The 14,359-nt window shown below is 37.3% G+C and overlaps 1 protein-coding gene and 1 long non-coding RNA gene across 2 annotated transcripts in view; one reads left to right on the top strand and one right to left on the bottom strand.

Annotated features, from left to right (window-relative positions):
• Window positions 1–10,878, top strand: part of HYAL4 (hyaluronoglucosaminidase 4) — an 18,427-nt gene extending 7,549 nt beyond the window's left edge. The window contains exons 2-4 of the mRNA XM_011357174.2: window positions 1,289–2,287; window positions 8,461–8,550; window positions 10,162–10,878. Coding sequence (XP_011355476.1) covers window positions 1,334–2,287; window positions 8,461–8,550; window positions 10,162–10,548 — 1,431 coding nt within the window. The 5' untranslated portion in view covers window positions 1,289–1,333 and the 3' untranslated portion in view covers window positions 10,549–10,878. The remainder of the gene's footprint in view (window positions 1–1,288; window positions 2,288–8,460; window positions 8,551–10,161) is intronic.
• The window catches only part of LOC111737962, a 24,712-nt gene that overhangs the window by 5,278 nt on the left and 5,075 nt on the right, over window positions 1–14,359 (bottom strand). Inside the window, exon 2 of the long non-coding RNA XR_002779629.1 lies at window positions 3,739–3,741. This is a non-coding gene — a long non-coding RNA (uncharacterized LOC111737962). The remainder of the gene's footprint in view (window positions 1–3,738; window positions 3,742–14,359) is intronic.

Raw genomic sequence — 14,359 nt, forward strand, 5'->3', positions numbered from 1 at the left:
ATAGATATAGATATAGATATAGATATAGATATAGATATAGATATAGATATAGATATAGATATAGATATAGATATAGATATAGATATAGATATAGATATCTATCTCAAATATAAAGGACAGTTTTCAGGACCACAATTCTTATTGTTTTCATAAAATTATATTACCTTAAAAATACCGTTCTCTTTAAACCATCGTTTACACGTTCAGTGTAATATATTTTATGTTACTAAGTGGTGTCACCCTGTTCACCTTTATATTGTGGAAGAGCACATCATCAATGAATGGGTGAAGAAAATAGCTACCTCTATAGCTCTTAAAAACTGATGTTTTGTGTATAGCCATTTACTAAGGACTTCTTAAATGTCTTTGAATAAAGTTTTGTAAACTATTTTAAATTTTACTTCTTTTGTTTACCTCAGTGTCCTACTCCCAAGAATTGCTATGAGGTTTGGCTGGTGACACCTGGTGGTTAAAAATAATAATTATATACAACATGCAGCATAACAGGTGATCAGCTTTGCTGATGGCAGTACTCAGAACCACAGATTCCATGTAAAGAACCACTGTCAGTCAGAGTTTCTGGTTATTAGCAACCAAAATGAAACCTCACTGGCCTGAGCAGCCAAGTGCTGTCCCATGAGGATGACGCTGTCACTTAACATTGACACCTTAGATATCAGGTTCTGGATGCCTCAGAAGTCACTGCCACTCCTGAACACTGGGATTTGTCACCACTGACACCACCACATTTCAGGCTCTTTGAGTCCCCAAATTTCAATTCAAGATCTAGAATAGGATGCATCTAATTGGCCTGGCCATGGTCACATATCAGCACCCTAGACGGTAAGGAAGGATGGAAAAGCGACTGGACATCTCAGCTTATTTAATAAAATAATAAGTTATTGCAGGATTAAATGAGATGAATATTTACAAAGTACTTAAGCATAGTGCCTAGGGTTTGATGAGTTTTCTAAAATGATAGTAGCTATTGTTTTACATCTTTATTTGGTCATGAGCTTTTTCGAGGGCAAGGACCATATCTTATTCATTTTGTATTCTGGACACAGGGTCTGAATCTCTACGAATGTCAATTGCATTGCTTGCTCCCCAATAGGAACTAGGTTACTACAGTGGTTTTTATATCTCATTTACTTATAGGCCTCTTTAAGACCTTTAAATAATATATGCTTTAAAAATATAAATATGTAACAATAATAATAATGTTCATCTAATAGTTGAGTCTTTTCCCTCAAAATTACCACTAATGGAAAATTAAATCTCTCCACAGGTCTTCCAAGTGCATTAAAGCTGAAGATAAGATTTTTGTCTTATCATGAAACGATTATCTCAAGGACAAGTAAGGTTTTGTGTTGTTCAGCCAACATGTCTCACATCATGGCTGTTCATATTTTTCTCCTTGAAGTCAATCTCTTCCCTAAAACCTGCTCGACTTCCAGTTCATCAAAGAAAACCTTTTATAGCTGCTTGGAATGCTCCAACAGATCAGTGTTTGATAAAATATAATATAAGACTGAATTTGAAAATGTTTCAGATGATTGGAAGCCCACTGGCCAAGGCCAGGGGGCAAAATGTCACTATATTTTATGTCAACAGATTAGGATACTATCCATGGTACACATCACAGGGGGTTCCCGTTAATGGGGGTCTCCCCCAGAACATAAGTTTGCAAGTTCATCTAGAAAAAGCCGACCAAGATATTAATTATTATATCCCTGCTAAAGATTTCAGTGGACTTGCTGTTATAGACTGGGAATATTGGCGACCTCAGTGGGACCGGAACTGGAACACAAAAGATGTCTACAGACAGAAGTCAAGAAAGCTTATTTCTGATATGCAAACAAATGTGTCAGCTGCCGATGTTGAATGTTTAGCCAAAGCAACCTTTGAGGAAAGTGCAAAAGCTTTCATGAAGGAAACCATCGAATTGGGAATTAAGAACAGACCCAAGGGCCTTTGGGGTTATTACTTATATCCCGATTGCCACAATTATAATATTTATGCCCCAAACTATACTGGGTCATGCCCAGAAGCAGAAGTTTTGAGGAACAACGAGCTCTCTTGGCTCTGGAACAGCAGTGCTGCTTTATATCCTTCCGTCGGTGTCGGGAAACCTCTTCGAGACAGCGAAAACATTTTGCGCTTCGCGCAGTTTCGGGTGCTTGAATCCATGAGGATCGCCACCATGACACCCCATGATTACACTCTGCCTGTGTTCGTCTACACAAGGCTAGGCTACAGAGAAGAACCTTTACTTTTCCTTTCTAAGGTAAGACATCCCTTGTCAGCAACAGAGGAATTTCTTCCCTATCTCTAAAAGAGACATTACTTTAATTGTGTTCTTTGAGGAATTCCTAATTAGCGATATGTTAGAAAGGAGCATAATTCTCCCTTTGACTAGTCATCCACTGAGATATTCATTTGTGCAAACTGAATTTTGATTATCTTATTATTACTATGTTAAGAAATGAAGTAACGAAAGAGGAGATAAAAGTGCAATATCAGCAACTGCTACTACTTCCTGTTCCCCAACTTTGTCGCGCTCCCTTACAATTGGCCTTTCGGAAAAGTTATTGAAATGGTTGATAGTGGACAGGTTGGAAGATTAGAGAGAATGTCTGAAAATGGAATATTTTGCTCACGCACGTGGAAGTGGATTTAAAGGCATTCTTCCTCCTGACTTCACCATCTAAAATGTCAAAAGAAAAAACAAAGATGTTTTCTTTTATACTGTATAATACCAGCTCTGATAAGAGGTATAAGAGAGGCATATATGTGAATATACTTAACATTACTGAACTGTACACTTAGAAATGGCTAAGACACTAAGGTTTATGTTCTGTGGGGGTTTTTTAACCTTAATTATTATTATTATTATTTTTTTAATTAAAGGCATCAAGGAGTGGCAAGCCTGCTAAAAGTAGGTGAATCTATAGATTTAGCCATCTGGTTTATTCATACCTCTATGACCACAACTAATGGAAAATTGGTAAGAGTGGTACAAGTTTCTAAATTTAATAATAAATTCATCACTAGTTAGTGGTTTTGTAACCCTAGTTAAAACTTACAAATAGAAGTTTTATTCTGTTTATTTTACTTAAGTCATATATGTAGCCAAAGACTTCACACAAACCATGAGAGTAACTTTTAAAATAGATGAACTGTCAACCCAAACTTCCCTCCCTTATTTTCCCTTTGGTATTCCAATAAATGGCAACTTCTAAAGATGAAAACTTAAAAGCAGATGCTACTCTAATCTTTGGATTTGGGTAATTATGTGTAAACTTTCTATGATGAGAAGACTTGAGACTTGTTCAGGCCTTCTCATTTACGATACAATGGTGTTTTAAGATATTACTGGATACTATGGGTTTGTCACATTTCTTCTTTCTCCACCACTACAAGTTTCAATTCTCCAGTATGTATTCAGCACATAAATGTATATAGATGTTCTTGGTGTCAGGCATCCAGGGGCAGAGGCTCAGGAAACACTCAGGTGAGGACTCTACCAAAATGGATAAGTATCTGTGGAGCACATAAGGCGTACGACTTACTCCTCAGAGGGAGAAATGGCACAAACGTATCAGGGTTTAGTAAATTCTATGACTTTGGCACTGTTAATGAGATGAGTAAGGAAAAGAAAATCTGTATCGTGAGCTGATATTTGTATTACCTAGAAAAATCAGCAACAAATGATTGAGAATGATAGGACATCAGCACGATCTGGAAAGTATAAAAAAGTTATCTAAATCTTTACAAAATAGTCTTGATTCTGGAATGAAGAGTTAAATATCTTCTATGAAACTTATTTTCCTTTTTTTATATTTGGCTCAAACATGTTTCTTTTTTTAGTGATAATAAATTTACTTTTGGAAGAAATAAACTTTAAGAGACAAAGTGTTCACTTCGATAAGATTACTTTAGCATACTAGTACATTCTGCACATTCTTCAAACCTAGGGTAAGCTACTTCCTCAGAAATGCATCTATTCTCTCTAAGAAGAAGCGACAGTTGGGGTCTCATCTAGAAACAGTTTTCTTTGACAGTCCCAAGGTTATAATTCTGTATCATTCTGAAAACTTTCTGAATGGCAAGATGTTTCCAAATGTTTTAAGACATTAGTTTACTCAGCAGCTTACTCTATCTTTCCTAAAAATCTGCCCACAAAGTTTTAAAAACCTGATATTCATTTATACTAACTCATAATTGACTAGTAATGGCTTCCATTCCCAATCTTTCCAAAGATTTCCACATTTTAGAGTCAGGATTAGAAAAAGGATTTATCAATAAGTAGCAAATGTCTTAACATCTCCAGACCTCAATGCCTCATTGTCTTAATCTACAAATGGGACAGTATTATCTTTCTTACCTACCTAGCAGAAGTATTATGAAATTCAAATGAGAAAATATATATGAAAATTTGAAACACTACAGAAACACAGGTAGTAAAGCTATCACATTTTAACAGGTATCAAAGCCTTAAACTTGGAAAGGGAATATCTAAGAATAGAATCTCTTGTCAGCAGCCATAGGTTGGAGGGGTGGGGGGTGGTGGTATGGAGGTAGTAACACCTCATTTCACACAAAAGATTTCCTACACTACTAACATATAAATTCGACCTAGAAATAACCTGATGCTATGTTGAAAAATTAACGAAGGTGTTTTCTTGACTGTAGATTTAAAGATTTTTTTTTTTTGCCTGTAATGAATTAATACTCCCTCTTGGTAACACACAAAAGGGAGCTCGTTAGCGATGTTCCAGCTTCCCACTGTGGGCACCTTACTTACAGGCACTGTGGTAGAGTACCAGAGACTGAATGAAACCCAAGTGTAAAGAAAGTCCTCTGGGCGTCCCCACCCTCTACCTCCAAAACCTTAGTTTGAGCTAAGGATCATAGATGGGGCAAGGCAGCCCTAGACCTGAAAGATTTGTTGGCTATTACTTTCTGGGCTTTTTCTTTATTTCTCCTCAATTATGAATCTAAGAAGAGTTGGTTTTTTAGTTTGTTTAGCTTTTTATTTGTGAAGATGGACTGGTAACTCCCAAGCTTCCATGATATCCTAGAAACTGGAACTCTCCCATGAACTCCTTTGGATTAAGGCATTGTCATCAGAGGGGGAAGGAGGCACAGTATTTACAGTTTGTATTTATAGGTTATTGATCCATATTAAGTAAGGAAGCTACAGATGTTTGTGGTGAAAGGAACACGTTCTGAGGTTGATATCAAGAGGCAATGTTCATTTCTTCTCTGTGTCATTTAATGTCATTTTCAGAGTTTTATTGGGACTTATTCAAAAATGGCAAGTCTTCATGCACAAGCTGACTGGAGAAAAGGAGTCAGTAAAAGATGTTAATGCAAATTTCTGTACCTAGCTGAGAGCAGGGTGCTGAATGAATCACAGAGCAGCTATGTTTTGGGGACCAAAAAAGGCAAAGGTACTACTCAGTGAGGTAAGTCATGGGTAAGGTGCCTCTGGGAGTAGATTGGGACCACCCGAAAGCATGAGACACATGAGCAATGCTTGGGAGTTGCCATTCCATCTTCACAAATAAAAAGCTAAACAAACTGAAAAACCAACTCTTCTTAGATTCATAATTGAAGACAAAGGGCAGATTGCTGCCCTCAAAATTGGAGACAGACAGGTGAATACAGAAAATCACAATTTACCAGGTCAAAACCCATGAGCAGAAACTTCTGTGGGAACCGCTGCTGGAGTAAGAAAACCTGAACTGAAATGGATGAATTACTGGAGGCACAGTGAGGACAGACAGGTCTGAGAGATAAAAACTCCAGTGGGACACAGTCATGGGTGGGAAGTAAGTGTCTTCACTTATGTGAGTTTTACCTCCAAGAGCTCATCGAGTCCTCTCTGTGAATATTGGAGAAAAAGCCCCTCATGCATCTGACAGGCAAAGGAGAAAAGGAACCATTTTGAATACTCTAGAGCTTTTTGTACTTACAGGGCATGCCTTCAAGAGAAGCTATTTAACCAGAGCCAGTCCTGCTGGGCTCTTATCAGAGACTAACTGACCTGGGGAAGAAAAATACTCAACTCCAGCTGGCTCTCACCTTCCACTAGCCCTTTTTACCCAGCCTTTCCCTGCTAAGAGGGGAAATAAAACAACTGAGAAGCATTTATGAAGTTCTCAGTCCAGAGGCAAAGTCTCACTAAAAGACTGAAACCGAATTATAGGACTATAAAACCTTTCCTCTCCCCTCGCACCTTGCTAGCTCATTACTAAAGGCCTATTTATAGCAGTTCTTTTTACCCTGTATGAGCCCATCAAGAAAAAATAAATCATGTTTACTTATCAAGAAAAAATTCCAAGACATACTAAAAAGGAAAAGCACAATCTGAAGAGACAGAGGAAGCCTCAGAACCAAACTCAGGTATCTCAGGGACTTTGGAATTATTGGACAAGGATTTAAAACAACTATGATTAATATGCCAAGGGCCCTAGCACATAAAGCAGACGGCATGCAAGAATAGATGGACAATGTAAGCAGAGAGATGGAAATTCTAAGATAAAAACCAGACAGACATTTTAGAGGTCAAAAACACTGTAACAGAAATAAATATCTTTGATGAGCTTATTAGTAGATTGGACATGGCTGAGGAAAGAATCTTTGAACTTCAGGATATCTTGATAGAAACCTCCAAAACTGAACAGCAAAACAAAACAAATACCGAAAAAAACAAAAACAAAAACAAACAGTATCCAAGAACTGTGACACAGATGAAAAAGCCGTAACATACACTTAATAGGAATTCACAGAAAGCCATTGGGAGACTTCAGCCCCAAAGCTTTGCTGAATTCGGAGAAGTTTCTAAGTGAGTGGAAGGAGAAGCTCTGCTTTCTTACGTCTTTGCCAAAAGAAGTGATGGACATAGACCCGGCAGAGGCCTCATTCTGGGCACTGCATGGCTGGCTCCTCCTCTGCCCCATATTCATCATAGCGTGGATAATTTTCGAAACCTGTTCACTTCCACTATCTCATTTGAGTCTCACAAAAACCCCCTTCCTATCTTGTTAGCTCTGACCTATTCAGCAGACGCTAACATTGTGGGAATGGATGTGAGCTGGAAAGGGAAATTAGTTTAAAACAAATCTCTTTCCTTTTTGAAAATTTTCAGAGAATTACCCAAGAGGGGGGAAAACCTTTAAAAACCGAGGTTGCAAAATCTTTAATTCGAGTGGACTATAAAAATATCAGATAAAGAGATGATATCGCTCAAGTATTGATATTAATATAAAATGCCCGAGGTAAAATATAGTTTAAAGTTCTGCTTTTATTTGTCACCAAATCACCCAATTACATTTTCCAGTATATAACTGATGGAAGTTCATCCTTGGAGTAAAAGGTGAACGAATGCTTAGTATCCTAAATGTTGGGGGAATCTATTATAATTTAACAAACTTACTTATGAAATCTATTGTAGAAACTTAATTTAGGAAACCAACTGCATACATTCAACTTTTAATTTCTCTTTGAAACGGCCTTTAAACACTAAAACGATAATCTTTTAGGGTTACAAAAGTAAATTCTTTCAGATGAAATTCAGTTTTCCTCTATCTGGACCATATTGACAAAAATTTCGATTGCCTTGCTGTGACTGGACCTTTAAATAAATACAGAGGACTATCTGGAATGGCCAGATGGGAGGGGGGTGTTATGGGGCTGGGAGAATGGGGTGAAAGGTTAAAGTACAAATTAGTAGTTGATAGATGGTCACGAGGATGGGGAGCACGGTGTAGGGAATGCAGTCAGCATTAATGTAATGGCTAGGTGGAGAGCCAGAGACTAAACTATATAAATGTCTAACCAATGTACTGTATACTTGAAACTAATAAAATAACATTTTTTTAGAAAGTAAATACTTTGAAATTAAACACAAATAATTTCAGGGGTCAAATACAAGGGCTGTACCAAATTAGAGCCAGAATGTCCTTATCACTGTTACTTTGCCTGGCCTTGGAATCCAAATGACACAAAAGCTTCCTAGTCACTACAGAGGTGAAGTTCAGGGGAGTGTGGCAATCTGGAAATGGAACTTAGCTAAGTAGAATGAGAGCCGTGACTCACATTTGGAGAAGAAAAACTTTTGGATTCTGCTTCTGGGTCATATACATATAACTGGTTTGTGTGTATATGACCCTAGCCAACTTCAATTTAACAACTTTCAGTGGCTATTTACAGTCTGTCTTTAAAATAATATCCTGTTTGGCAAAATCAAAGTTTTTCTTTAAAAATATTTAATGTTTTTCCATATGATTATAGAGTGTGATTTTTAGCTTTGGTTCAATCAATATTTGTGTTACTTTAAGAAAGCAGAAAATAGTTTCATCATGTTATATTGAACTCAGCCTTTAATCCTAATTTCTGTTTTTTTTTTTTTTTTAATTCAAATAAATAATGAACCTACTCTCTTCAATGTAGCAAGATCTAATCAGTACCATTGGAGAAAGTGCTGCCTTGGGAGCTGCAGGCATTGTTATTTGGGGAGACATGAATTTAACTTCATCTGAGGTAAGATAGTACCTCAAAGGTATAGTTAATATTGTTTAAAGTATTTGCTCTGTTTTCCTATAGATCTCACTCTAATCAGAGCTCTCATGGCTTCCACAGTAAACCAGTTTTAGAAAAAAAGTTTACAGTGCCTGATACACAGAAGAGCAATAAACTATTAACTTTTGTTGAGATAGTAATAATAATACTGACATTTGCTAAATATTTATTATTCAGAATTGTGCTTAGTGCTTTTTTTGTTTTGATTTGCTCACTTACAACTCACAGTAACTCATGTGAGGTAGGGACTATCATCTTCATTTACAAATGAGGAAGGAAAAGAGGAAATCTAACCAGCATAGTAGCTGGTTAGGCTAGTTAGTTATGGAGCTGGCATTACATTAACCGCAGTTTCACTCTGGAGTCCTCGCATTTAACCACTACATAAATATGTGTTATATCCTACTTTGAGAAGTAGAAATAGATGGTAACTTTTTAATCACATTGAGTTTATTTTTCCTCTATGAAGAAATTGGTTGAAAATTAATAGCATTTAAAATAGGATTTGTATATCTCTTCACATTTCTTCCACTTAGATATTATTTACTCCAAGAAGACTTCTTATTTTTCCCCAATCCACATTAATCATACTCTCTTTTGTATCTACAGATGTTGTTTGTTTATATCTCTATAGTATAAGATATTTTGCCTTGAATTATAATACTTGCATCCTCAACACTTTTGTTAAATCGAAGATTTTACAAGTTCATGATGATCTAATATTCTTAGAATTTCATAGCCTCGACTTCTTGCTACTGAGATATTGTTTGTGAAACTATTTGTGACAATAAAAGGTTAACAGTCTCCTCTGTCCACATAGGAGAATTAGGCAGAAACGGAGAGGATCAGTTCCTGACTCTCCAGGTTAATATTTCTCCTCCAGTCCATGGGGCTCATGAGCATTGTTTCACCCGGAAGCTGACTATACCAGCCAGGTGGCAAACGTGTAATAGTAAACACACACACACACACACACACACACACACACACACACAAATGACCTCATCAGTCTTCCGGGCTTTCTTTTGTTTGAATTGTGTACAGAAGGCTAGAACTTGGGGTGGTTGTTATTTGAGCCTAATTAACAAGAAAATCCAGAAGGCTACATGTCAACACAAATGGGTAGAATATGATGATTCAGGTTTTAACACGACCATGAAAGGTACCACAGACCTGAAAGGTGGCTGAAGGTGGCCACCTTTCAGGACAGCTCTGGCATGATTTTTAACTTGAGTCTGTTGCTCTTTTTTTCACAATCATTAATTTGGGAACGAGGAGGAGGAAAGAAAGAAAAGATGTAAATTGGAAGAAGGCAGGGTTCCATATGCGGACCCTGGGGCCCATTCCAGTTCAGTTGCTTAGCCCTACTGTGACATAGTCTCTATCTCCAGTCCCTTCAACCTGTCACCCTTTCTGATCTGGTCCCCTGTGCTATAGTGGATGAGCCTGAGAACTAAGCTCTTAGGTTCCAATCAAGTCCAAAGAGCTGTTCTGCTGGCCCAGATGCTCTAACCCTATCAGTACAAGGAAAAAAACAACAACACTAAAAGTCATTTGTTTCTACATTTCTAGGGCAACTGTACAAAGGTGAAGCAGTTTGTGAGTGGCGATTTGGGGAGCTACATAGTCAACGTGACCAAAGCTGCCGAGACTTGCAGCCGTCACCTCTGTAGGAATAACGGGAGATGCGTAAGGAAGGTGTGGAAAGCTCCGGATTACCTCCACTTGAACCCTGCAAATTACCACATAGAGGCCTCTGAGGACGGAGAAATTGATGTGAAAGGAAAAGCATCGGATATGGACCTGGCAGTGATGGCAGAGAAATTTTCCTGTCATTGTTATCAGGGATACGAAGGGGCTGACTGCAGAGAAATGAGGGCGGCTGATGGCTGCGCTGGGGTTTCCTCTTTTTCCAGCTTACTGGTAACGCTATGTCTGCCGGTTTTAGCAGGTCGTTAGAACTATTGAGTTTAAAGGGAATTGTGTGTTCTCTAGAGCAGGCACTTAGGGAAGAGATGAAACTTATGACTTTTTTTTTCTCCTGTGAAATCCATTGAGACGTAGTATCAGTAGATGGTACGTATGTCACTTCACATACATCATAATATATTACTTTATTTAGCTTCCATTTAGCTAAGAAATCAGATCCAGGGGAAAAATCGATGCACTCTTCTTTCTGACTGGGATGTTTAAGTTGTTTTTAAACTAGAGCTAATATATTTTAGTCTTTATATGAATATAGTATATACATAAAAATATACCTATGAATATTAAATTACTGATTTCAAAGACTGGTTCGTCAGCTACTAGTTTAGTTAAGGACAGCTTACTAAGTAGTTATCTGGTTCAATGGACAGAGCGTAACCTGGTCATCTGGCCCACTGAAACGGATCGGATGCAGAGTTCCTGTTTCAGCCTTAGGCTCCAACTAGGCTTCTGCTCCCTGCCTGGGCTCGCTGAGCGAAGAACCAGTTCCTGATGTGGCTTCTTATGAGGGTGCAGAGACTCAGACAAGGGGAGCTGTTCCCTACTCTCTGCAAAGGCATCTATTCCAATGTGGTACCCCCTCACCCACTGTGAACCCTTCCCTCACAGACCTTGGCAATTAAATCCTGTGAAAGTCTTCAGGATAATATTAATACTTGTCTAGGCTGACATTGCTTGAGATTTGGAAACTGGAACCATGTTAATAAAAATGCAGTTGGTGTCTTTTGCAAACAAAAACCATTGCTAAATACTTAATATATACATTTAAGGGACCCAGAAGTGCTATTGAGAAGGGGATCTACCAAGAAATATTCAATATTTTTGGCCCCCATATATTACTTTTGAGAGTGGTTTACAATCAGTTTGAATCTAATTTGAATCATGATTCCACTACTCATCTGGCTGTATAACCCTGGGCATTACTTATATTCCTTGTTTTCTCATCTAAAATTTGGTAATATAATTCCTGTCTCGGTGAATTATTCTGAGGAGTAAATGGAATAACACATCCCATACATACTTTGGCTTTTGATACACGTTGCTAATCTTCAACTATCTTCCCTCGATCATCAAAGTAAAGGAAACACTTAAGATAAAACAATCTTGGGCAATTTTCTCTTTCCGATGTTATATTCTGTTTATAATCACTCATGCATTGTGCTCTCTTGAGGGACATGTTCAACCGATAGGATTTCTTTACCCTGGAGACAAACTACTAGGAGATAAACTCAAGATAGGTATGATGCTAGTTACAGAAGGCATGAGAATGAGTTAACCTCCTCTCCGACGCTTTTGTCTTCTATAAATATAGAGCATGCAGTCCAAGCGTGCTCTTTTCAACTCTGGGTCCCTGAGGTTGTCAGAGGTTACTGACATTGTTAAGGTCAATGTCTCAGTGTAAAATATAAACAACAAAAAAAGAAAAGACTGTTATAATACCAGGAATGAGAGGTAGCATTATGTAGATTAACTTTTTAAAAGTTAAGTTTGTTTTTATATCAAATACAACATATCACATTATAGAAAATGTTTTAAATAAAAAAAATGACAAAAGAAATCATCAATAATTACTTTAGCATATACTGATGACTTTTAGTGTATTTCTTCTTAGCATGTCTTCCAAAGATTTTTTTCTTACATGGTTGTAATAATAATATACACATATTTTTGCTTCTTATGTATTTCACTCAACCATACGTTATGAGTAGTTTTTATACTATTTTGTAATCCTGATAAATATAACTTAAATATCATTTTTAAGGCTACATAATGTCTACCAACTGAATGTGAACAATTTTCTTAAGTTTTGATTTTCAAATGCCAGCCTTTTCTATTTAGTCACCTCATCAGAGAAGACTTTCCAGATCACCCTCTTAATTCATTTTCACTGATTAATTAATTTGTACATGAATCAATTTACCAACATTGTTAAGAAGATTTACATCTTATCAGGCATGATTCAAGGCTTTGAAATACATCCTTGAACAAAACAAAGAGCCCTGCCTTCCTGGAACTTACATTCTAGCTGGGGGAGACGGACGTTAAATATACAAATAAGCGATTTATATCAGATGTTAGATCTGCATGGGAGAGATAATAAAGAGCAGGATGGGGAGGGTGGGATTCTCCATGTGATGGGCCTCGTTGAGCAGAAGCTGTTTGAATCAGGGAGAGTTAACCATGAGGACACTTGAGGGAAGGGCACTCCAGGCAAACCAATCATCTGGCGCACGTTTGGTAGTGGGCCTGGTGTTCAAGGAAGAGCAAAGAGGGCACTGGGGCCGGACGCTTCGCTTCACCATCAACTTTTCTCATTTCTTTTGTCTGTAGCATTTATCTGACATATATTATGACATTTATCTGACATGTATACATTGCGCATGTGTTTATTGTCTGTCTTCTCCCACTAGAAAGTAAACCAGGAAAATGAGGACTCATTTTGTCCACTGCTAAAACACTACTTGTTACGTGCCCAGCACATAGTAGGTTCTCAGTAAGTATTTTGAAGGAATCAGTGAGTGATCCAGAAACCTGAATCAATGTGGAACCTATAAATATGCCATAAGGTTTTTTTTTTTTAAACTCTACATATTAATAGTAAGTTATTCAAAGTCGTTCTCAAACATTATTGTTCTATTCTTATCCTAGCTTATTAGCCTCTGAAGTCACATAGTTTAATTCTTCTATGAAAAGCTGAAGCCTGAAGAGAATAAAACAATGGCAAAGTCAAAGAGCCAACTTGTAAAAGAGCCCAGTCTGGAATCCGGGTTGCTAAATATCCTTCCCACCATAACTCTGGTTGTAAAGGAATCCAAATATATTCGTTCAGCTTTTGATTATGAATTTAATGCATTTTTAAATTAATTCGGGCTACTACTTCTGGTTATGTTTAGTTGGCCTCCAGCTCTCCCAGCTGTAGAATCTGTGGACTTAATTTGATTCACTCCTGCTGCATCGTGTTCTCAGGTCTTAGGACATTTCTAACTTCCCTCTATGGAATCAGCAAGGTCCTCAGCCTCTCTAATCTTCTTTGTCCTCTTTTATAAAAAGGAGATGATAATGGTATCATTTGTCCTTTTATAGAGATTTAATGATATCAATTAGGTGACATATTTAGCATAAAACCTGGCACATAAAAATGTCAGCTATTATTATCAAGTACTTTCATTATTGGTCCCCATAAAAGCAGTGATAGGTAATAGTATCTCTATCTTGAAGTAGAAGAAATTATGTATGACTCAGAGTATTGAAATGACTTAATGTCACACAGAAGTATCTAGGTCTTCAACCCTTTTCTTCGGAACCTTAAACTAATTATTTTTCCATTAGATCTCAGCAGAAAATACAGAACACTTATTCGCACCAAATTTCTTTTTTACTGATTTACAGAGAAACATTACCCACAAGTACAGTGATTCTGGTATTAGGCAGTTAATGTTTTTTTGATCCCATGGAAGAAAAAGTTAAACTAATTAATCAATCTACTAGCATTGTACCCTTAGCTCTCATAATCTAAATATCTAAATATCATTTACCCATAAAAGAAACCAGGGTCTCTTAGGAAAACGTCTGAGTCCAGGCCTAAGACAGGAAATGCATGGGGCGAGTCTGAAATATCTTATTATACCATAAAGCAAGGATGCTGCCACAGATCACTTGGATTGTGTCAAAAGTCTCATGAGCCAGCTTAGAGTCTCCTATTGACAAAGACTGGAAAATTTGAGAATCACTAAATAAATAAATGTAATGGATTGAAGTGCATCAATTATATTTAAATCCATGT

The sequence above is a fragment of the Pteropus vampyrus genome, unplaced genomic scaffold (genome assembly GCF_000151845.1).
Source record: "Pteropus vampyrus isolate Shadow unplaced genomic scaffold, Pvam_2.0 Scaffold33, whole genome shotgun sequence".
In the NCBI taxonomy this organism is placed as follows: Eukaryota; Metazoa; Chordata; class Mammalia; order Chiroptera; family Pteropodidae; genus Pteropus; species Pteropus vampyrus.